Source organism: Choloepus didactylus, chromosome 18 (assembly GCF_015220235.1).
Source record: "Choloepus didactylus isolate mChoDid1 chromosome 18, mChoDid1.pri, whole genome shotgun sequence".
In the NCBI taxonomy this organism is placed as follows: Eukaryota; Metazoa; Chordata; class Mammalia; order Pilosa; family Megalonychidae; genus Choloepus; species Choloepus didactylus.
Window position 1 is genome coordinate 72886376 of NC_051324.1, and position 23043 is coordinate 72909418.

The window sequence follows — 23043 nt, forward strand, 5'->3', positions numbered from 1 at the left end:
TAAAGGCCCCTTCCCAACCAATTTCTTTCATGCACATCTTTAGCAAGATCCTGTAGAGCAGCTGTTTTCAATGGGACATGACAATATCTGGAGACATTTTTGGTCCTTACACCTAGGGTGGGGTGGGGGGCTGCTGGCACCTAGTCGGCAGAGGCCAGGGGTGCTCTAGACACCCTACAATGCACAGGATGCCCCCCACACCCAATACTGAAGGCTCCAGTCTCAAAGGTCAACAGTACCAAGGCTGAGACCCCTCACCCCAGGAGACGTCTGCTGCCATCCGTGCGTGGGTGGAGGCAGGCAAACGACAGCTCCTGGAAACATACCTTGGGAAGAGGATGGTGGAAATAAATGGGGACGGGTTCCCTGTGGAGGGGAAGAGGTGGCAGGGCCAGCAGGCCGGGGCAGGGGCATGTGTTTGGCAACTTTAGTCCAATACAAACAGATCGGGGAGGACAAGCTGGGCTACCTCTTCTTTTCACGATTCCCAACTACTTACTTGTGGAATGGTCAGAGGAGAAGTCTTTTCCAGGTCTCTTGGGCCTTAGGAAGGGGCACGTGTTTTGCCAGGTCCTCCAGGGAGGGAGGTGCCTTTACAACAAAATAGTTTGGGACCACTGTTTTCACTGGCAGCTGATGTTAACAGCCAGCTTTAAGGGCTACACAAGCTGTTTTCTGGACAGCTAGAGTCAAGACCCCTTCCCTTCTTTCATTTTAGTCTCTTTGAAACTAGACTAAGCAATTTGAGCTGAGAGTAGATGCGGCAGTCAGAAAATTATACTGCATCTACATAACAGCTGATATCCACTGTGCAAGTTCAGCACAAGCACTTTACATACATTCGTTCACCTTTATGGTAACCCTTCAAGGTAAGGAGCTATTGTGGTCCCTGCTTCACAGCTGGGGAAACGGAGGCACACAGAGATTAAGAAACTTGACCCAGACACATAGCTGGCAAGCGGCCGCCAGGGCATTTGCCACTCAGGTATCCGCTGAGCCCCCCTCAATCCCTGCCACTCACACGGCACCAGCTTTGACTTAGACGCTTTGACGGGAAATCCGGCCGTCAGATCTCACAGTTGCACCGTCAGAATAGTGGTCAACAGGATGTTCTAGCAGGAGGCCAACCCCACAATGAGCAAGAAGAGAAGGAGAGAAAGAAGGGGCATCAAAAGCAATGATTGAGTCATTTGACAAAGGTGCCCTGGCAAGTCGAGGGGGAGAAGACGAGCTTCTCAACAAACGGTTCCAAGACAGCTAGACATCCACATGCAGAAAAGATGAATTGAGGTCCTTGCCTCACGACATATAGAAGAATTAACTGAAAACGGATCATAGACCATAATAAGGGCTAAAGCTATGAATGCTTAGAGGAAAACAGGTGCACAGCTTTGTGGCCTGGGGTTGGAACAAGATTTCTCAGATATAACACCAAAAGCACAAGCAATAAAAGAAGTCATCAATAGACTGGACTTTATCAACAGTAAAAACTTCTGTGCATCAAGACACCACTTAGAAAGTGAAAAGAAAAGCCACGGATGGGAAGAAAGTACTTGCAGATCATATATCCAGCAAAGGACATGAATCCAGAACACAGAAACAGCTCTTACAGCTCAATAATAAGACAATTCAAATTTAAAAATGGGCAGAAGGTTTAAATAGATAGTTCACCAAAGAAGATACAGGTGTGGCGAATAAAGCATAAAAAAAGAGATTCAACATCAAGTCATTAGGGAAATGCAAATTAAAGCTACAAGGAAATATACCATCTCACCCCAACAGGATGGTCATAATCAAAAAAGACAGATACCAGGTGTGGGGCTGGGGGAAGCTGGAGCTCTCGCACCTTGCGGGTGGGATGTCAAATGGTCCAGCCACTGTGGAAAATCGTGTGGCAGTTCCTCAAAAAAGTTAAATACAGAATTACCACATGACCGTGCAATTCCACTCCTAGCTATATACCCAAGAGAAAATGAAAACAATCCACACAAAGCCCTGAACGTGAATGTTTATAGCTGCATGATTCCTTACAGCCAAAAGGTAGAAACAAGCCAAATGTCCATCAACAGGTGAGTGAAAAAACCAAATGCCGTCCATCCACGCAATGGAATACTATTCAGCTATAAAACAAAGGAAGCAGTGACTGATAACACGCTACAGAGTGAACCTCAAAAACACAGTGTAAGCGAAAGAAGCCAGACACCAAGTCCACATATTGAATGATTCCATTTGTATGACATCTCCAGATCAGGCAAAGCCAGAGAGACAGAAAGCAAATTGGCTGCCAGTGGTTGGGGGGAGGGGAGAACGGGGAATGATTACAGATGGAGGCACTTTTCCTTTTGGGGTGATGAAATATTCTAAAATTAGATGATAGTGATGGTCCCACAACTCTGCAAATGTACCAAAAATCATTGAATGACACTTAAAGGGAGGAAATTTTATGGTATGTGAATTCTCCCTCAATAAACCTGTTTTTTTGTTTTTTAAATAGAAGCAATTATTAAGAAACTTGTGGATCCATTAGGGATAATCCTTGGCTACTCTGCTTAATGGCTTATTTGAAACGGGCCGCAGCTGAGGCCACGCAGCTCAATGTTGAAAACACGCCCGTCTGACCTGGACGTCTTCGTGGGACCCCCTCTTGCGGGGCCAGGGGCGATCCTCTGCTCCGGCTCCCAGAGCTGCCCACCGTGCACGCCCCCACCCCGGGGCGCTTCCCAGCCCAACGCTGCCCACATCCCTCCAGAGGATGGAGGGCGGCCTGTGCCCAAACGTCTGAGGCCTCTGCAGCCCCCCCAGGAACAGACCCAGCCCAGGACCCCGCGGCTTTCCCCCTCCTCGGCTCTCGTTTCCTTCCCCCGCCCTCCACGCAGACGCGGCCCCAAGTCCAGGTGCTGGGGCCACAGCGTGGGGCTGTGCAGGACGGCCCGGGCGGCTCACCTGCCAGGCTGCACGCCCTTCCTTCTCCCCCTGCGCCCTTCCTTCTCCCACTCCCTGCAGCTACCTGCCCCCCAGGAACCAGGGTCTGGCTCTGGCCGGCTCGGGACGGACACAGGGTGAGGAATACCCCGTCCGGGCCGAGCAGGAGCCCGCGGCCCTGTCACATCTCCCTCTCGGTGACAGCTGGGCCAGACAGGTGCCCACCCTGCTCTTTAACCTTCACCTTTTGCATCGAGGGAAACAGTAGCCCCCAGAGTCTAGAGCACCAGGCCAGTAGATAGGGGCACCCTGGTCCCCAAATCTGCCCCCCAAGGCAGCTCACTCGGGCCCCGCCCTCTGGAGCTCTCAATCCCAGACAAATGTGGGGGACTCATCAACACTCGGGTATGTCCTATAAGCCATGTGCCTGGGGTCGGAGAGGTGGGGTCAGGCCTGAACTTTTGGGGTGCCCGTCACAGTAATGATGACAGCCACCAGGGGTGGGAGCCGACTCTGGGTGTGGTACGTGTGCCCCTGGCACTTATGGCCGCATCCCCATCCAAGCCTCATTCAGCCCCACCTGGGGGCCTTCCCACCCCATCTCCAGGATGAGGAAACCGAGGCTTGGCAAGGCCAGCCAGCTCTCCCAGCTCCTGGGGAGCCAATGCCAAAGACTGAGATTTACCCACCCCTGGGAAGGGCCAGGTGGTGTCCAAACTGGCGGGGAGAGGTCTGGGCAGCTGCAAATACCCCTTTCCCCATCTTGGAAGACAGCTGGAGAGAACGGGACCACCACGTCCCAAGACCCCAAAGTCTATTTAGCACCCGGAGCCCCTCCCACTCCGGACGGCTCCTTTCCACCACGCGCCACACCCAGGGGACTGGGCACCCACAGTGCTGCCGAGCTGCCAGTTTGGGAATGGGTGAGACACCTGCAACATTCTCATAGATACCTTTGAGATAAAGTCCAGAAAATATGAGTCCACCCCATACGCAATTCAAGACTGATAACCCCCTACACACCGTCAGACACATCCCTGCCCTCGGCCCACACCCCGGCTCCTCCAGCTCCTACTGCTGAGCCCTGAGACCAGAGAACAAGTGTGGTGGCCCCGGCGAGGAAGGAGGCTGTGGCCTTGGTTGAGCCAGGGCTGACCAGGGGGCAGGCTGCCCATGGGCGTTACGCCCAGCCCTGAGCAATGGGGCTGGGGCTGGACAGGGCATGGAGAAGTCCTGGGCAGGAGGCACTTCCTGCTCCAGGCAAGCCCCGCTGGGACGCCCCAGGAGAGACCCACCTGCGGTGTCTGGCCTGTCCACCGGGGACCCAGGGTGTCTCCAGCCCTGCAAGACAGACTGCCAGGCACCCAGGGCAGGATACTCACCAGAAGAGCACCAGGCTTTCTGGTTGGGGCCCTCTCCAAAAACACCGTCCTCTGTTTCTGCTGGGCAGAATGTTCCAGAATGGGTGGGGGTCCCAGTGCACCTTCATCCCACTCACACTCGCTTGCGTGTCCCTTGCCTCCTCGGGAGCTTCTGGCCAGAGTCAATGCTCTGCGCCTGCTGGGGATCTCACGCTGGCCCTGCTCCCCACACCTCCCCTTCCAATCCCACTGCCACCCTCACCCCTGCTTGCCCCAGGCTGAGCAATAGGGCCGACCTGCTCCCCCCTTCCCCACGGAGGCCGCGCTCGCAGCTGCAGATGGGAGGGCGCGGTGTGCACCCGTCTGACCTCGGGGTGCTGCCCTGAGTGCAGTGGACACTGGGTCCTTTTTCCTTGCACTGCGGCTCTGGAGCTGGCGGGCGCTGGCCCCACCTGGCCATTCAGAGAGTCTCAGCAGAAGCAGACCCCTGCCTCAGGCCACCAGAGAGGGACCCACATCATGGGCAGCTGGGAAGCACCAGGGCGGTATGGAGTGGCCCCTGCCTTCCGGATTCTCCCCCAAGATTTGAGGACCCAGGCAGAGGCCCGTGGCACCCTCCAGTCAGGTCCCCATAATCAGGGGCCGGGGGAGGCCACCAAGGCGGGCACCCCACACTCGGTCAGGCCCAGGTTCCTGGCATGGATGCTGGCACCAATGTTGACCTGTGACCTCCGTCTCCCTCACCCACAGAGCAGGCCCAAGGCCACTGTCTCCCTCGCAGGGGGCAGCCTGCAGGTGGGGCAGCTGGAGGGTGGCCCGGCCATCACCGTCCCCTTGCAGCAGATGGCCACAGCGCAATCAGCAGCAGTCATGACAAAGACCCAGGGCCTACAGTTCTCGCAGTTGGCGTGACGTTCCTTAAGCACTGGTGGCACCATGACGGCCACAGCAGGAGACCTGCCCACTCTGTCTTGGTGGCGTGACCCAGAACCTTGGACAGGTGGATCCCAATCAAGCGGCACGCCGCTACCCAGGGGAGCTCAGCACTCCTGGAGGGGCGGACGGTGGCAAGCCTGGCCACCTCGAGGGGCCATGTGAGGGTCCCTGCACCGCCTCTCCTTCTTTAGTCACCAACCAGCCCCATGATGGGTGCTTACCTTTTCTCCCCGCTCAGGTGACTGAGGGCCCCACACGCACCACACCCTAGGCTGGAATTTACCCCAGAGGCCCTGGGACCTGGGCTTCCAGATCTTTGACCCAATGAGGTGGTCCGGCACAGGAAGCTGGGTAAAACGGCTCGCCGTGTGCACGTGACATTGGGGATGGCGCAGTCTCCTAACAGCGGATCTAACTCCCCCCTCCAAGATCCTCACGTCACCTTATCTCAACACTGGGAGGAGCCCCTCCAGGTCTCCAGTTCCCTATGGGGAAAGAGCCTCACCGAGGTTGAGTAACTTGCCTGTGTCCACACTCGGTGCTGCAAGGATTCAACCCCGAGCAGGCCAGCCCCAGACCCCAGGCTCCGACCCCGCAGCCGAGGGAGGCTGGAGCCGGAAGCCGCCTCCATGGACCGAGTGGAGCCCGTCCCGGCCGTGCTCGTCCTTGCCGCCTCCCCCAGCCCTCCCGCGGCTCTGGGCAGTGGGCTCAGCCCCTGAGGCGACCGAGAGGGGCCTGCCTGGGACCCCACGGGGCTTGAGTGCAGCCATGGCCCACCCTCCCCCTCCGCTCAAGTACTTCAGGCCTCAGCAGCTGCCGAGCTCGGAGCGTGTCCGTCTTGCTGAAAGGCAGACTGATTTGGCCGATCAAGGCAGGCCTGAGATTCTGCATTTCCAGGGAGCTCCCAGGGCCTCTCAGGAGCAACCACACTTTGAGGAGCCAGCACCCAGCACACGGGCCTCCACCCAGAAGCCACACCTTGATCTGTGTCCTCTCCTGCTCCCCCAGTGGCTGAGCCCTGATGACCTTTCACCTGCACCCCTCGAAAAGCCTCCTGATTAGCTTCCCTGTCTGCCCCCATGACCGTCCCCCTCCACGCTGTGGCCACAGCCGCCTTCTCACTCAGCCAGAGACTCTGCTGCTTTTCAGCATCTGCAATGGGGTCCCCACGTCCACACCGGAAAGTATCCCAAATATGGTTCACTGGCCCCCCTGCATCAGAACCCACCTAGCTGTCAGCTAGGAATGCAGATTCCTAGGCCCCGCTCCAGGCTGCCCCTCGCCCAACCTCTGCAGGCGAGGGGATGTTCCAGCATCTTCCGCCCCAGCTCCCCTTTTCCGGCCAGCCTGGGGGCACCTGTGTGCCCGGCAGAGGCTGCCCGTCTCGTGGGCAGTCTCCATGGGCACCCATGGCCAGGTCTGGCCCGGAGCTGCGTGCGTAAAGTTTCCCCTTCCTGAAACAGACGCCCCTCCCCCAGTCCCACCCACACTTCTGCAGCCCAGTGCTGGGGGACCCTCCCCCAGGACCTCCCCCAACCTCTGCAGCAACAGGAGTTGGTGCCTTTCCTTCCTCCAGAGTCCACAGACTTAACACTGCCCAAGGCAGTGCAGCACCTTTTGTTTGAAACATATAAAAATAGAGATGGGCTCCCGCTGCCCAGCATTGACCAGCGAGACAGCCCTTCCGTCTCACTGGAGCTCACTCTTCCACATTGTGCCAGTTTGAATGTATTATGTCCCCCAAACACCATTACCTTTGATGTAATCTTACGTAGGCAGACCTATCAGTGTTGATTAGATTGTAATTCTTTTCCCCCATCCAACTGTGGATGATGACTCTGACTGGATAATTTCCATGGAGGTGTTGGCCCGCCCATTGGGTGGGTCTGAATTAAACTACTGGAGCACTATATAAGACAAGACAGAAGGAGCAAGCTGCTACAGCCAAGAGGGACACTTTGAAGAAAGCACAGGAGCTGCAGATGAGAGACAGTTTGAAGACGGCCGTTGCAAGCAGACTTTTGCTCCAGAGAAGCTAAGAAAGGACAAACACCCCAAGAGCAACTAAGAGTGACATTTTTGATGAGCTGCAGCCTAGAGAGGAACATCCTGGGAGAAAGCCATTTTGAACCCAGAACTTTGGAGCGGACACCAGCCACGTGCCTTCCCAGCTAACAGAGGTTTTCCGGACACCATTGGCCATCCTCCAGTGAAGGTACCCGATTGCTGATGTGTTACCTTGGACACTTTATGGCCTTAAGACTGTAACTGTGTAACCAAATGAAGCCCCTTTATAAAAGCCAATCCGTCTCTGGTGTTTTGCATTCCGGCAGCATTAGCAAACTAGAACATACATGGAGTTAAAAACCTGTCTCCTAGAGCACAGGGACACATGCAATTGGATCTACTTTCTGAAGACTCTGGACTATCCTTAGGACGGTGATATAGGGATTCCCTCAAGGGCGGTTAGATGTCCCCTAAACCAGATGACCCCAGATGTAATAAGGGTTTTTAAAATCAGCTTCCGTAGCTTCCCATACGCTCCCTGGCAGCTCACCAACAGTGTGTCTGGTGGTAACATATCCTCCTTTTCCACCCACAGCTCCTAAACTGCCGTGGACAAGCTCGCTAAGGCTGTGTCTAAAGTAAGAGTTTACAGGTCCCAAGAGATGGACAGGCTCTTCCCTGCAGCAAGTATCTTCCAAACCCAAGATTATCAATTCTAAGATGCAGACATCCTGACTACTCACAGGGGAGATGAAAATGGACTATGCTGGGCAGAAGGGGTGAGTCCAGCTCCAGAAAATCTTAACAGGCTTGGACACCTGGTCAACTCTGACCAGACAAAATGTAAAGGGAATGCAGCTAAAACTCACGCATACATCCGGATCCCATCACACAAGCCAAGTGGGAGAACGGAGCCTAGAAGAATGTGGGGGACAGGATTGGGGGGCAGGCCATGAGCTTGCTGACGGTGGGCAGGAGCACGCGGCCCCCAAATGTGCCCACAGAGACGCCTGGAACAAGTGGGTGACGGCCCAGCTGGCCCTGTGCAGGCCGGACCTTGCTCAGATGTGCCGGTACCCAGCTTACAGGGTCACCCCACCAACTGGGGCGCAGTGCGTGAGGTCATTGGAGATGCCGGGAGTCCCTGTCATGTCCCCACCCACAAGACACTGTAAGGAGCGGACGAGACAGCTGTGGGGTGCACTCGGCCATGCCTGGCCCCCAGGGGGTCTCAGTAATGCCCACAGCACCGCGGAGACCAAGACGAACAGTCACTCCCACGCACAGGGCCGGGCATGGGTTGAAACTTTAAAAAGATAAAGGGTGTCCAGACTCTAGCAATGGCCAGTGAAATGATAAAATGGGAAAGACAAATTATTTTCAAAACTGCAATAAAACTATTAAAATGCACTGGAATAAACCTAACAAGAACTGGGCAAGGCCTACACGAGAACTGCAACGTTACGGAATATGGGTGGGAAAATCTGAATAACAGGGGGACGTGTGTTCCTGGATAGGACTCGAAAATGGCGGAGGGTGGGGAGGATGGACAGGAAGGTCTGCACCTTGGAGTTCAGGGGCAGAATGAAAACCACAGGTCATGGGGAGAAAAGCCCCCCGGACCCTAGAACGCTTAGTGGTGGAGGGCGAGGGCCCTGCAGGGGCTGGCAAAGACCAGAACAGCGCAGAGTGGTGGTTAGAACTATTAACTGTGAGAACCTGGGCAAGTCGTGTGATTTCTGTGTGCCTCAGTTTCCCCCTCTGTAAGATGGGGATAACAACAGCACCCGTCTACACTGCCACTGGAGGCACCCGAGGCTGGAGGAACTCTCTGTGCAAGAGGGACTGTACTTAATGTGCGTGTGTCCAGATGACTGAACTAGACCACTGAGAACACGTTACAGAGAGGCAGACGCTGGCTGGGTGGGAGAAGAGCTCTACAGGGCTATCTTGAAATCATTAGGCTGCCTGGGTAAGAAATGAGACACCCATCACTGGAAGCATTCAAGCAAAGGCCAGATAAAAAAATGTCAGCAGTATCCTTCACTCAATTGTTTGAGTGCTATCCTCTAAAGACGGGCTCCATGACACCCAGCTTGCTGCCCAGAGCCTTGACCTCTGCTAACTTCCTGACTCAGCCTACTTTAGAGCAGTGGTTCCCAAACACGGCTGGATCAGAATTGCCTGGGGAGTCACCGTTAAAAATACGGGTCCCGGCCAGGCTCTATGGCAGGTTTATTCCTCCCAAATCCTGGGGTGGGGCTGGTGGATCTTTACATTTAACCTTCTCCCCGAGGCACAGCTAGGGACTCCATTTCTAGAAGGTGGGGATGGCTAGACAGCCAGCCTCTGCGTGAATGAACTGAGGCTCATCATGTCTATTCCACGTGGATGAATCATCTCAACCAGCTCCACGAAAGACAGATGCTGGGGCTCAGCCTGCGGGAGGCCAGACTTAGTCTCCCCAGACTTAGGGCTGAGACCCCAGGCCAGCCAAGTGGCCACCACAGTGGACCCGCCGAGCAGCTTTACCAAATGCTTCTTGACAATGTCAATTCTCCACGTTCCCTTAATCCTGGTTCACCAATCCCAGGACCAGCCTGGGTCATGGACCCCAAAACCCACAGCTGTTCCTGCCCCATGATAACCTCTTTCCCTCCTCTGCTTTCCCAAACGACCACACTCATCCTCAGCCCAGTCCCAGCGGCTTCCACTGCCCATCCTTCTAGATGGAACCACGCACGGAGAGCCCCAGTGCACGGGAGCCTCAAAATCAGACTTCTGGGGATGTGCCCGGAGACCTCCGGCCCACTTCCCAAAGCTACCACCAGCCCCAGGCCCTTTCGGGAGCTTCACCCAACAGCTGGGCACAAAAGCGCACCTCCTCCTCCTAATGGATAAGGGGGCGGACGCGCCAGGGGCCCAGCACTGTGGGGGTCGGCTTGGGGTCCCCAGGGCCACTGACCAAAGCTGGCTGGAACGGCAGCTCCCTGCCTCCACCAGCAGCCCAGCGTCTGCTGCACTGGGCACTCTGGCAGGCCGTTGCCATGGGAACGATGCACTTGTGCTGTGACATCAGAGCAGGGGTGAAGCCGGGGTGAGGGAGGGGACACAGGTCCGCGTGTGGGGAGGGACGATCACGAGGACTGGGCTCAGCCAGCTGGGCCAGGCAGCGGCTCAGCGTTTCGAAGGCGTCCCATCCCTCCCAGCCTGGCAGCGTCACGCCTTCTGGAGCTGCCAGGCTGCCGAGGGGACACGCTTCAAGGTCAGGCCCTGCTGACGACGCTGCCACCCCTTCTCCTGGAGGGAGAGCTCATGTTCCGACTCAGGGAGAGGCCGACGTGTGCCTGCTGCAAAAGCCTCCGCGACACCAGGCCGAGCCGAGATGGAGGTGGGTGAGAAAACACCCTGGCACACCCCACTCCACCCCCACCCCAAAATAAGAAACCAGACACTCTTGGCCTTGTTTCTAGGGCAGGCACGCCCCCACCCCCAACTACATATTTGGCAATGAAGAAATCTAGTTTGGGGAACATGCTTTTCATCTCAAGAAGTCAAAGCCCCAGCTTCTCAGGATTTTTGTTTCTTGAGAGCAGAAAGCAAAGAGCTGCCATTTGGCACAGCCTCGGAAATCTCGGGGAGGTCTGTGTCCAGGGAGGTGCCCCTGGGACAGGGCTGGAAGGGCCCTTGGGGAGGTCCCTGGTCCACACTGAGGGCAGGTCTGGGGGTCTCCACATGGGACGAGGGCAGGTCAGGGGGTGTCCATGTGGGAACGTCCTTGGGCAGATGGTGGCTCTAGCCAGTCTGGCCCCTGCCCCTCTTCTCGGCCCTATTGATACAAACTCTTGTGTCTATTTCTCCTTTTCTGGAAAAGATCCCCAAGTCCCCTGGCCTCTCGGCATGGTCCTGGAACCCGCCCTTGAGCAAGGGAGAAGTTCTGGTAGGGAGCAGAATGACACAGCAGCCAAAAAACACGGCAGGCAGGGCCTTTGCTGGCCCCTCCAGAAGCCACAGCCCTGACGTCATCACCACCTGGAAAAGACCTAAGGCTTTTCCAGATTTAGGGCATCTGCCCCCAGCCCTGGCTCTCCTGACACTATCTCAGCAATTCCCTCCTCTTCATCATCTGCTCTGCTGACCGAGCCCTCCTCCCCACTGGCCCCACCACCCACCGAGGACCAACCACGGCCCTGAATGTTGGCTGGAAATACTCACATTGTATCAAACTCTAGCTTTAAAAATGACATGTGTACTTCAAATACATTTTAGAAAAATTAGAAAATATGCACTTGCAAAATAAAGCCTTATCTCCCCTAATTTATCCACACATTTCACATTTCAGTTGACAGAGTCTGCTAATCAAGCCACACGGGCTGCCCTTCTGAGATAAGCAGGACCGGGATGAACGGCCTCAGGACAAAACCCTTGCACGTGTCTTTAATTATTTCCCTAGGAAAAATTCCTAGATATAGAATTGCTGGATCAAAGCGAATACTTATTTTTAAAGCCCTTGATAAGTGCTGCCAAATTGCCCTTCTAAGTCTCTAAACGGCTAACGTTAAGACAAAATATACTTATCGTCAAGCATCTCCAAAGACGACAATCCTCCTGGCCAAATGGAAAAAGCAATGGAAAGTCCAAAGCTGTGAGGCCTAATCCTGTTTCCAGGAACACGAGCCAGGATTGGTCACCTCGGAACCCTGGCTCCCACTTCACAGCTGCATGACCTTGGGCAGGTCGTCGGCCACCCCCATCCTCACGGAGAGGAGCTGACACTGGCCTTACCCACTGAGCGGAGTCCTCGTGGATCAGAAGAGGGAGAGGCCTGCACTGAGGCCCCAGACCATGGACCTCCTCACCCTAAAGGTACGAGCAGTGACTGCATCAGAACTGGTAACAACCAGCAAAGAACACAGTGGATTTGCTCTTTCATTCCCTTTCTTGGGAGCTGGGCCAAGGGGAGGGGTGTCGGGCCGAGAGCCGGGGACCCTCATTGCTCTTGCTCCCCCTGAGTCCTGGGCAGGGACTTGCTGGCCCTTTTCTCCAGGGGACAATTGAGGACTGAAGGTTAAATGCTAGAAGGACCAGAGAGAACCCTCAGACGAGGAGATGCTGCACAGGGAGCCCAGGAGAACGAGGCCTGTGCATTTTCATCTCCGCCTCTGTCCACAAACGTGGGGAGCGTCCCTCCCGTGGCCTAAACGCTGCCTCTGGAAACGGACACTCTGCTCCAGACACACCCCACCAGGGACCTGAGGACGCCAAGGACCCTTCGGCCTTTCTCCTGATGACAAATCGAGTGTGGTCTGTCGAAGCTGCCCTGGGCCGGGCCGGTACACCAGCCGTGTGATGGGGGCAGAGGAGTCATGCAATCGTGTTGGCGTCAGAAAGGCCCTGGCCCCCCACAGGGCACCAAAGGCCCAGATTCCATTAGGTCTGTGCACACGCTTGAGGCATGCTGGGTCACTTTACACGTTGAGTTCTCGTGCCTAACGCTTCCAGTGCATTCTTGGCTTGCTTCCCGATCCTCGCCTCATTTTCCACTCCCTCCCACACCGCAGCAGTCGGGGGACACAGTGGCCTGGGAGGGTCCACCACTCGGCGCCCTGAGTCCCAGCTCGTTAGCGGGACACGGTGGCATGGACACGGCAGGGGGGCAGGCCACCAGAGGCAACATTTCTCTTAAGTGCTGGGATCCGGGGTGATCTTTTAAGATGCAAACTTATCCTCCTCCTGTAATGTGAGGCTGCTCTGAAAACCGGTCCCCGTTCCCTGAACTCTGGACACAGATCAAGGGCAGAAGGGACGCAGAAGCAAGCCTGGCAGCTGACAGCCTGGCCAGGCTGAAACGTCACAGAACAGGGAATATGGAGAGCTGGCCGTACCTCATGAGAAGGGGAGCTTATTTCCTGTTCACTATAAATAACTTTCTTCTTAAACACCTCCAGGGACAGAGGCCACGAGGTTTCTCAAAAGTACCGCGTGGGGTCTCAAAATTCTAGACGGGGCGGGTGGAAGCAGGGACTGACATCTTTTGAGCCCCTCAAGGGTTTTGCTTACAGAAGAGGAAACCGAGGCCCAGAGAGGAACTAGAATTGGACTCAGAACCAGTCCCACCTGGCTCCGGAGACCCAGCCTTTCCTCCCAATTCCTTTCACTTCATCTTTTTCTCTAAAACGTTGGTCCCCACCCTCATTCTTGGTGAACTCAAGAGTCAGACGTTCAAGTGGGCCCTGAGCAGAGCCTCTGAGCCAAGCTTTACTGGGTCTGTGGACGGTGGCCCCAAACCTGACGGGGTCAATAGCAAGGCCAACAAGTCTCCCCAGAACGCAGAGCAGGAAAGACCAGGCAAAGCCTCACCCCAGCCACAGCCTGTCCCTGGGTACGCCTTGATGAGACCTCAGAAAAATATGAGATCTCAGAAGAATGTTCTTCACCTGCGGAGCATTCCACAACAGGAAACCAGGCGGGTGCCCTGAAGCTCACCTTTCCCTCTTCTAGGCCCGAAAGGTGGGGAAGTTCACCACATCTGCAGGGTCGGTTTGGAAGATGATCCCCTATGCAGGTGTCATTTTTTTTTTCAAGACATCCTGCTTGCGTCGGGCAAATCGGGAACAGGCAACCAGGTGAGAGAGAAACCAGCCACCTCCATGCAGTGCCAGGAAGTGTGTACCTGCACAGGTGGCCTCAATGACTTAGGCCAGGGGTCAGCACACTTTTTCTTAAAGGGCCAGACAATGCCTAGTTTTAGGCTTTGCAGGCCATTCAGTCTCTGTCACAACTGTTGTAGGACAAAAGCAGCCACAGATATGCAAATGTAGGGGGTGGGTGTGTTCCAATAAAACTTTATTGACAGTAGAAGGCGACCAGCCCGGCCACGGGTGTAGTTTGCCAACCCCTGACAGGCCAGCAAAGTTTCAGGAGCTCGACTACCCACTGCGGGACTTAGTCATACAAACTCTGTCCCAGGACAAAATGGCATCGAGGGCCCCTGACAGGATGCACCAGGAAGGACGTAGCCTTGGTTCCGGAGAACCACTGCCCAAGACACACAACCCGAGTTTAGTCTGGGGAAACATGGAGGGGCCATCTGCAAAATGACTGGCTGGGACTCTTCAAAAATATCACGCCATGAGTGGTGGGTCGTTCTGGGTTAAAGCAAACTAGAGAGACATGACACCTCACTGCAATTCATGATCTCAGACCAGAACAAAGGCAGCCAGAAGATATTATCATTTCATTTTGGGAAGTCTGGCACGGATGAATCCCAGATGGATATGTCAAGGTTGAAATTCCCACAATTGACAACTGTATCATGTTGTGGGAGAGAATGTCCTGTATTTAGGAGGTGCGTGCCAAAATATTTAGGGGTGAAGTGTCAGGGTGAATACATTTTATTCTCAGGTGGCTCAGCACAAAAAATAAAGTAATAATAATAGCACAAATATGGCAAAACACAAGTCAGCGAATCTAGGCAAAGGTATATGGTGTTCATTGTACTGTTCTTGCAACTTCTCTGTGGGTTGGAAAATTTTCAAGATAAGAAAACAAGGAAAAAATCCAACATGGTCCTGGTGCTGGGACCAGCTGTGCCTGAGCTCCCTCTGTGCTCGGCTCGGATCCTGTCCCAGCAGAGCCCGGGGACAGCAGGACTTGCTGGCCACCAGGACACGCCAGTGGCAGGAGGAAGCAGCGCCCTAGCAGGATCTCGGGGCCTCTGGCTCAACTTCCTTTGGTCTAGGCTGGGCGGTTTCCTGCTTCTACCCGACCCTTGCCGCCACCACCACCAGACGATCTCGCTCAGAAGTCTATTTTTTAAAGCAGTTTTGATCAGTTTCGAACCCCAACCTAGCAAGATATTTAGGGCAGATAATACCATTCTCAATTTATAGTGGAAAAAAGGCTGCCCCGAGGTCTGGAGTGATCTGCCCGGGGGGCCCCTGGGGAAGGCCCAGTTCCCTTCCCAGCCAGCCCCAGCCCTGGGGGTGGTCTGAGCCCCACCTGCCTCCCACCCTCGGCTTTTCCTCCTTCTTCACGGGGCCATGATTGGGGACAATGTAGGAGGCACGGGTGACCTGCTTTTAAAAGATAACCTAAAAAGGAAAACAGATGTCCCCACCAAGACTCATAGATTTATGTTCATAGCAGCAGTAAACTGCTAACAGTCAACAAGTGGAAACAACCCAAATGCCATCCATGACAGGAGAAGCAAAATGCGATCCATCCTACAACAGAACAGTACTCAGCCACTAACGTGAACGACATTCTGATCCCGCTACAACGCAGATGAACTGGAAAACGTGCTAAGTGGCAGAAGCCAGTCACGGGATCCCATTTATAGGAAATGTGCAGAACAAGCCAACCCACAGAGGTGGAAGGTAGATGGGGTTTGCTGGGGGCTGGGGGAGGGGAGAATGGGGAGTGACTGTGATGGGGACGGGGTTTCTTTTTGGAGTGAAGAAAATGTTCTAAAATTGTGGTGATAGTTGCACAACTCTGCAAATATCCTAAAAGCCACCAAACTGTACTCTTTAAATGAATGAACTGTAATGGTATGTGAGTTGTATCTCAAGCTGTTAGAAAAGTAGCTCTAGTTTCCCGAGCTGGATGATCGAGAACCGGGTTTTCAAGGGGCAATAAATCCTTCTGTGCATGATCTGCATCTCCGAGGACCCTGGGTCAAGGTTAAACAGGCCCGGGGCAGGTGGTCCCCCACCCCAACACAGCCCCCTCCCCCTCTCACCGGCTCCTTCCCTCCCACCTGTCTGCCTTTCTTTGTATCCCAAATGCTTTTTGACTTGAAAATCATGACACAACTAATCCACAGTAACCACAGAAAATTCAGGAAAAACAGATAAGCCAAAGGAAATAAAAAGTCACCCACGATCTTACCCCCACCTAGAATTTTGATGGCTACTTCTAGTCTTTTTTTAATGCATGCATTTAAATGTGTACGCATTTTTTTTTTCCTTAACAGTGGTAGTAAAACCCTATAAAGAAAAGCCGGGGAAATATTACCATAAAAACGAGGATAGCAATTGCCTCTAAGAGAAGGAGGGGATGGGACCAGGAAGGATCAACAGGGGTTTGGGGTGCTGGCAGTGCTCTGCTCCTGGGTGGTTTGATAACTATTTGGTAAAATGTAAGTGCACTCGCCTGATACAACTCCCAGCTCCCCTTATCCTCCCTTCCTGCCCTCGGGTCCCGTGTCCCGCTCTCTCCGTCCGAGGCCCCACGCACACATTTTCCACGGCCTGTGAAGTCACAGCTGGGCACTTCCTTGCTCAGACCCCAGCGCCACCCTGTCCCAACAGAACTCCAGGGCCTCTCCCTGCCTGACCACCTGACCCAGGCCGGGGGACACCTTGACCCCAGGCCTTTCCTCCACTCCACTCACCCGGCCGCCCACGAGCCTCTCAACTTTGCTCTCCTGCCTTCCGGATCTGCCCCCGAATGTCTAAAAGCCCCCCAAATTACCGCTCCCAGGAGGTCACAAAAACCTGCGGTGGAATGGCCAATTCGCGTCACATGCGGGTTACTACACGGAAAGAGGGAAGAACCTCTCAGCAGGTGCCATGGCTGCCGGCTCCAGGCGCCGCTGCTCTGCCCAGACTTGGGGCACCCAGCTGGCTCAGCCCCTTCCCAGCCCGTCCCCCTCGCCCCCTGCAAGCACCGGGCTCCCCACTTCAGCCCAGGCTCTCCGGCCTTCCCTTACGCTGCTTCCCGAGGCCCGCAGGGCGTACCCCACCTCCATGAGGCCCCCAGACCCCACCTCGACGAGCCACCCTCCATCGAGGCCCCCAGACCCGACATCCTGGCACTCTCCCTCTGGGTCGGCTGCCCTGACTGTAACACAAGGCCGAAGGGGCGAGAGCTTTGCTGCCCCTTCCCTCCTGTCCCTGCAGGCAGGTGCTCCTTTGCGAAACCACCTCATTTCTTTTTAGCTTTGAAGCACTTAGGACGCCACTTTGCATACAGTAGGCACCCCAAATGCCACTATTCAGTTAGAGGAAAAAACCTCTGCAATAAATTCCACAAAGTGCAGGTACCTAAGACACACAGCGAGGCTGCACCCCAGACCCCTCCCTGTTGGGGTTTAGCGCTCAGCACCCAGGGGCACTGTCCAGCCCTGGCCGTATTTTGGCAGAAGGACCCCCGCAGTCTGCTGTGGCTCCTTCCCCAGGGGCCTGCACAGCCCGGCTGGAGGACACAGGTGCCTGGGGACGTCCTTTCCCGGTGCCAACGCCCTGTGCCAAATGTCTGGCCCTCCCCGGGGTGGTGGCGCCTCTGAGCAGACCAGGTGCAAAGTGAGGTGATAAGACTTCCAGGAGGGGAAAACCAAGGCCAGGCCCAGGTTCCCACGGAGCACAGAACCCCAACCCCTGAGAGAGGCCTTGGAAAAGGCAGTGAGGCCCAGGCCTCTAAGAATCTGGTGGAAGCGGTGGCCTTTGTCCCCAGAAACACATGTGCATTGACACAGAGCCACACACAAGCGCACACAGAGCCGTACGCACCACAGTTACACACACACACACTTCGCTCACCGTTTCAGGGTTCGGGGTCCCCAAAGCCTACCTCTGGACGGGCATCCATAAACCCCAGGTAAAGTTCCCCTTTGTATAAAGACTACATCTCAGTTTACTTTTGCGGGCAAACGTCAACCCGCCTTGCTGGTGGATTCCAGAGGCTTTACCCGAGATACTAGTCTGACGGAGCTCACCCAGGAAGCAGCCAGTCCTTTCAGCTGTAAAAGGGGACTCGTCTCGGTCGCGATGACCTTTCCCACAGGTGCCCCTCGTTCCCGCAATATGGAGGCACCGGAGACGGGACCAGGACTTGGCTCCAGGTGGTTCCAGCCAGCACGGATTTCAGGTGGGCCAGATGAGTAGGTGCCGCAGGGCCCAGGACTGGAGGTCCCTTTGGGCCAGGGCAGTGCCGTCTGCATCCCACCCGCACCCCCCATCTCTCTCTTGAGCATCCCTTGCGTCGGAAGTCCTCTTCCCTCTCTCCAGTCCCCCTGGCTGCCTCACAGCTTCCCACTAGAGGCTTCTCCCTATACCCTGCCCCCTGCACCCTCTGCCCCCTGAGGTGCTCAAAAAAGCAGCAGTCTCCACAGTTTTTGTTCAGACACTCTAGCCACAAAGGGAAAAGTGATGGCTGTGTATTCATTTAAAATTGCATGTAAGTGCAACTGTCGATCCATAAACCAAATATTTCTAGCATCTCATGGCACCACAAATGCCTTGGGTACCCACTTTGGAAACAACTTCTCTGTGCCAATGTCGGCCAGCACCAAAATCACCTGAGGAGTCTTAAAAATACAAACACCTGAGGCCAGAGGGGGTCCCAGGCTGGCACTGTGTCCCAGGGTCCCAGACAGAGAGGAGCGGGCGGCGGTGGGAGAGCCCCCTTCCAGCTGTCTGCCGCGATTGCACACAACCCTCCCACCTTCCCGTCTCCCAACCCTGGCAGCTGCCAGCAACTGGGGTTCCAGTCTGTCCCGAGAGAAGGTGTCCCTCCGGGGACGCTGTCCAAAGCCGAGCCAAGGAGCTTCAGGCACCCCCATGGCCCCTTTCCCCCATCCTCCCATCGGAACCCTCTATCTACACACCCTGCAAATGCCCTTCCCTTTGTTGCACTGCTGCTTCTGAATTCGGGTATTTGGAAAGTCCACCCATGGTCAATTATTTGCTGGAATCAGTCAAATCTGTCTTACTTCGTGCCGGGCCCCGCCGGCTCCCAACCACACGTTGTGAATCCACAGACCACCTGGTCCGCAGGTTTAGTTTCTCCCTCCACAGCTGCTGGCGGAACCGCAGTCAGGCCCGAGAGGACAAATTGGGATGTACAAAGTGAAGACGGCAGGCCAGCGGTGCCCTTTGGGGTGGGGTGCCCCCTGCCCATGCACCTAGCACCTAATTCAACACCCGGGAGTCCAACCTCGGACAGGTGTCAGGGGAGGAGAGGGCTATTTTTGAGGACACGCTGCCTGTTTTCTGCGGTGGCCGCCCCTACCAGTCAGGTCTCCACAGGGGTGTGCACACGGCCTGTTGCGTCCCACGGGAGATCAGGCCACCCCTTGTCCCCTGGCTGTGGGCCCCTCTCTGTGGTGCTGGAGACCCTCAGCAGGCTTGGGGAAAGCAGTTTCTGGAACAGGGAACCTCCTGAGAAAGATGGCATCACAGGAGCTCTTCTGGGATAATGTGGCTTTGGGCCTCACCACCCAGGCCTAAGGGAAGACCTCCTTCTCTTGGTCCGGAGACCTCCTGGGTCCACCCCAGGCTCTAGGAGCCGGCCAGGTGGCCCAGGCCTGCCAGGTAGCTCAGCTGGCTAAGCAGCTCCAGGCTCCAGGTGCGGTGGTATTGAGAGCCCATCACTGGTCTGGAGCCCGATTTCTGGAGCTAGGCAGACTTGCAGGAGATGGTGAAGGACCCCGTTAGGTGACGGGACTTGGGCCACTCCACTGAGAAGTGCAGTGCTTCCTGTGTGACCCGACTTTCCGGGAGGAGGCCAGGAATCTCTTACCACCCCCTTCAGCCTAAATTTTATAAGCTCATAGTGAATCTCTTTGCTGGTCATATTCCAATCCTACTGGCTGCAAGAGCTAGGGAAAGCCCTTCCAGAAATCTGCTCAAGGACAGACTTTAATTAAAGAAATTTGATTGTTTCTGAAGCCAACTGCCTCTTGTAGACACCAGGACATTTTAGTAAGTCTGCACCCAGCCCACAACAAAAGGAGCAAGCATGCCACGGGAGAGTCAGCCTCCGGGTCACACCCTTCCTTGTGGGACCCCTGGGTCCCTGCCTGGCTGCACAGAGCCTGCCCACCCCTACCCCAGGCAATTTTGCTCCCAGCTGGGTGGGGAACCACTGCTGAGGTGGTCTCAAGCCATAGCCCTAAAAGGAGGATAGAAAATTGGAAAGGTCCTGGCTTTCACTGTCACCTTTATTTAGGGCCTCAAGAACCCGGCCTACACAAGCCTCATCTGGGAGGTCCCAGGCGCTATACCCAGAGTCACCAAGCTGGGAAGTGAGGATGGGGGCACAAGAGCCGGCAGCCTGCCTCTGAAATCAGCTGGGCCCGACGGGGCCTCTGCGCTGGGTGGGGGCAGGGCACTGGCTGGACAGGGATTGAGATGCAGTAATGTGGACACACGTGCCAGGAAAAGCAGGCAGAGGAGAGGAATGCCAAAGGTGAGAAGGAGCCTCAGGGCAAGCCAAAGCTCCAGGATCCAAACCCAAAGCAGAAACAGGCCCTACCACGGGGCACTGCACAGAGAAACAGGGGGAGGAGGTCAGAGCAGCTGGCTGGAGACTCTCCCCGCAGCAGCTGAGGGCGCTGGGGTGGTCCCAAGGTCCAGCTCCTCCAGCTCCGTGTCTGCAGACCAAACCTCGGGGTCTGATGAGATGTGGGTTTCCTCTAGGGTCTCAGCCTGGTTCTGCCCCAGACAATGACTCTGCCCCACGACACACAGGCCTCTCTCTGCCTGTCCTCTCTCTGTCTCTCTGTCTCTGTCTCCCTCTGCAAAGACTGCTTGAGTCTGTTGCCCCCGGGGACACCCCATGGAAGGCTATCCCTGGCTCCCCCAATGGGAGGAGCCTCTCTTTCTCCCCCAAATCTTGCTAAGCACCGAAGCCAAATCTGAAAAAAAACCTCACTTTACCCAAATCGGGTTCTGTGGAAACTACACACCACACCCCAAGCCCAAGGCTGCCCAGCCACCCATCAATCCCCAACGGCCAACTGGGGTGAGGCTAGGAGTCGGGGTGCAGGGAGGGTATGACAACAGGCAAAACAGACACTCTGGCTTCGAGTGTGGGGGACACCCTGATACCCTGCCTCCCACATCTGGCCTGGTGGCAGGCGGCTGAGCAAAAAATAAACCCAAAGGCAGAGGGGGGCCACAGGGGCAACCAGCGGTCATCTGTCATTGCGGTTGAAATGAACTTGCCCAGGAAGACCCCTGCTTCCCGGTGGCCAGCCATCACCAGGCCTGCAGGCCTCTGGACCCCCCACCCAGCTGACTCCCCCGTTGCTGGCCGCATCCTCCCCATTCCTGCCCTTCCACAAATCCCAACAAATAATTGTTCCCCTCCTCTCTGGCTCCCACCTTTCGGGGGCAAGGAGTCCTGCGGGGAATATATATTTGCTGGAGAGTTAAAGCCGTCACACAAGCCCCGGCCCCTCCAGGCACCAGGAGTCTCCAGTTTTTGCGGATGTCCAGGGAAAAAAAATGCCATCACCAGGAGCAAAACACCAAAGGATCCTCCTCCCTGCCCAGCCCTGTTTGTAGGGTCTCCTGGGCCCACGGGGCTTTAACCCCTTATCCACTGCCCTCAAAGCCCCTGGAACCGGCCGGGGGCAGGGAAGCTTCCATCCTGCCCCCTTAGTCCGGCAAACCCCCAAATGGGGCTGTTGGAAGCAGCCCTTCCCCACCCAGCCCCAAGCCCAGGGGAGCCCAACTCCTGCCTCCCCTGTGAAAGTTTCTACCGAGGGTCCCCACTCTTCCAGACCTCGGAGGGGGGCTGCCCCGCCCACCCCCAGCCCACCCCACCCCGGCGCTGTGTCCCCCACTCTCCCCACCCCCAGCGCTGGCATCCCAGGGTGTGCCGCCTGCCAAATCCCAATCCTCAGCCCGTTCCCTGGCTCCCTTCTCTGGGGCTGGGGCGACAGTGGAATTTCGGTGGAATTTTGAGGTTCAGAAGCATCTCAGCAGGGAAAGAAAGGGCGATAAGGAAGGGGAAAAAGAAAGTACGATTTGGCGTCAACTTGCAGGGTTCTGCGAGGAGGCCGAGGGACCCGCCTCGGTGGCAGCGGGGGTCGCCGCCTCGCCCGCGTGGGGAGGCGCGGACGCGGGCGGGGGTCCGGGGCGCCGCTCCTTACCTACGTCCGCATTGCAAAACGCCTGTTGCGGGTGCACCGGGGAGCAGCTGCAGGCGTCGGCCTGGCGAAGCAGCGTCCCCAGCAGCAGGAGGCCGAGCGCCAGCCGCAGGCTGCGGGCCGCGGCGCCCATGGCGGGCCGGGGGCGCGGCGCGGGCCGGGCAGGGCGCTGCTCCTCGCTCCTCGGGCTCGGGGCTCGGCCGCCGCCGCCTCCTCTCCCGGCGCGCGGCTCCTCTCCGGCGGGCTGGCGGGAGGGACAGGCCGGGGGCTCAGGCTGCGCGCTCCGCCTCGGGGCGCGCCCGGGGCCCCGGGGGGCGAGGCCAGGGGGTCCCCTCCCGCGCCCGGGCACTCCCCTCGGCACCTGGCCCCACTCACCCGCGGAAACTTTCTCTCCTCTTTGTCTCGGGGGCGGCGCGGGCCGGGCGCCGCCGGGGGGGAGCCTTCGCCGCGCCGAGGAGCGAGCGGGGTGCGGGGCGGCGGGCCGAGCGCGCGCCGCAGCCGGGCTCCGCGGCTCCGCCGACTGCCTTCTATGGATGCGTCTGCGGCGGGCGCGGGCCGGGCCGGGCTTTTACTGCGCTCGAAGGATCTTCCGCCCCTCCTCCCGGTGGCGGGCGGCCAGTGCCGGCTCCGGGCGCTCCCAGCAGCCCCCTCCTCCCGCGCCTCCCGCGCCTGCCGCGCCTCCCCGGCCCTCCCCAAAACCCGGGCTTTTGTTGTGCCCAACCTGGCACGGCTGGGGGTGGGGCAAGGGTGCCTTTCCGCGCCGCCGGGTCCGCACCGCGCACTCCCCCTCCCCCGGGGCAGCCCCCCAAATCGCCTGAGGTCGGGAGGGGGGCGCGCGGAGGCGGGCAGCACCCCCGTGAGCTCTGACTCAGCATTGGAGACAGCGCAGTCGTCGCTCAAGGGCACCCGGCGGCCGCCGACCACCCCTCCCCTCCA

General features: G+C 56.8%; 1 protein-coding gene across 1 annotated transcript in view; it reads right to left on the bottom strand.

Moving 5' to 3' along the window:
* Window positions 1-22761, bottom strand: part of TIMP2 (TIMP metallopeptidase inhibitor 2) — a 56463-nt gene extending 33702 nt beyond the window's left edge. The window contains exons 1-2 of the mRNA XM_037808212.1: window positions 22483-22761; window positions 22111-22351 (exon numbers count right to left, since the gene is read on the bottom strand). Of these exons, the coding sequence (XP_037664140.1) occupies window positions 22111-22240 (130 nt within the window). The 5' untranslated portion in view covers window positions 22241-22351; window positions 22483-22761. The remainder of the gene's footprint in view (window positions 1-22110; window positions 22352-22482) is intronic.
* Window positions 22762-23043: the final 282 nt, after the last annotated feature.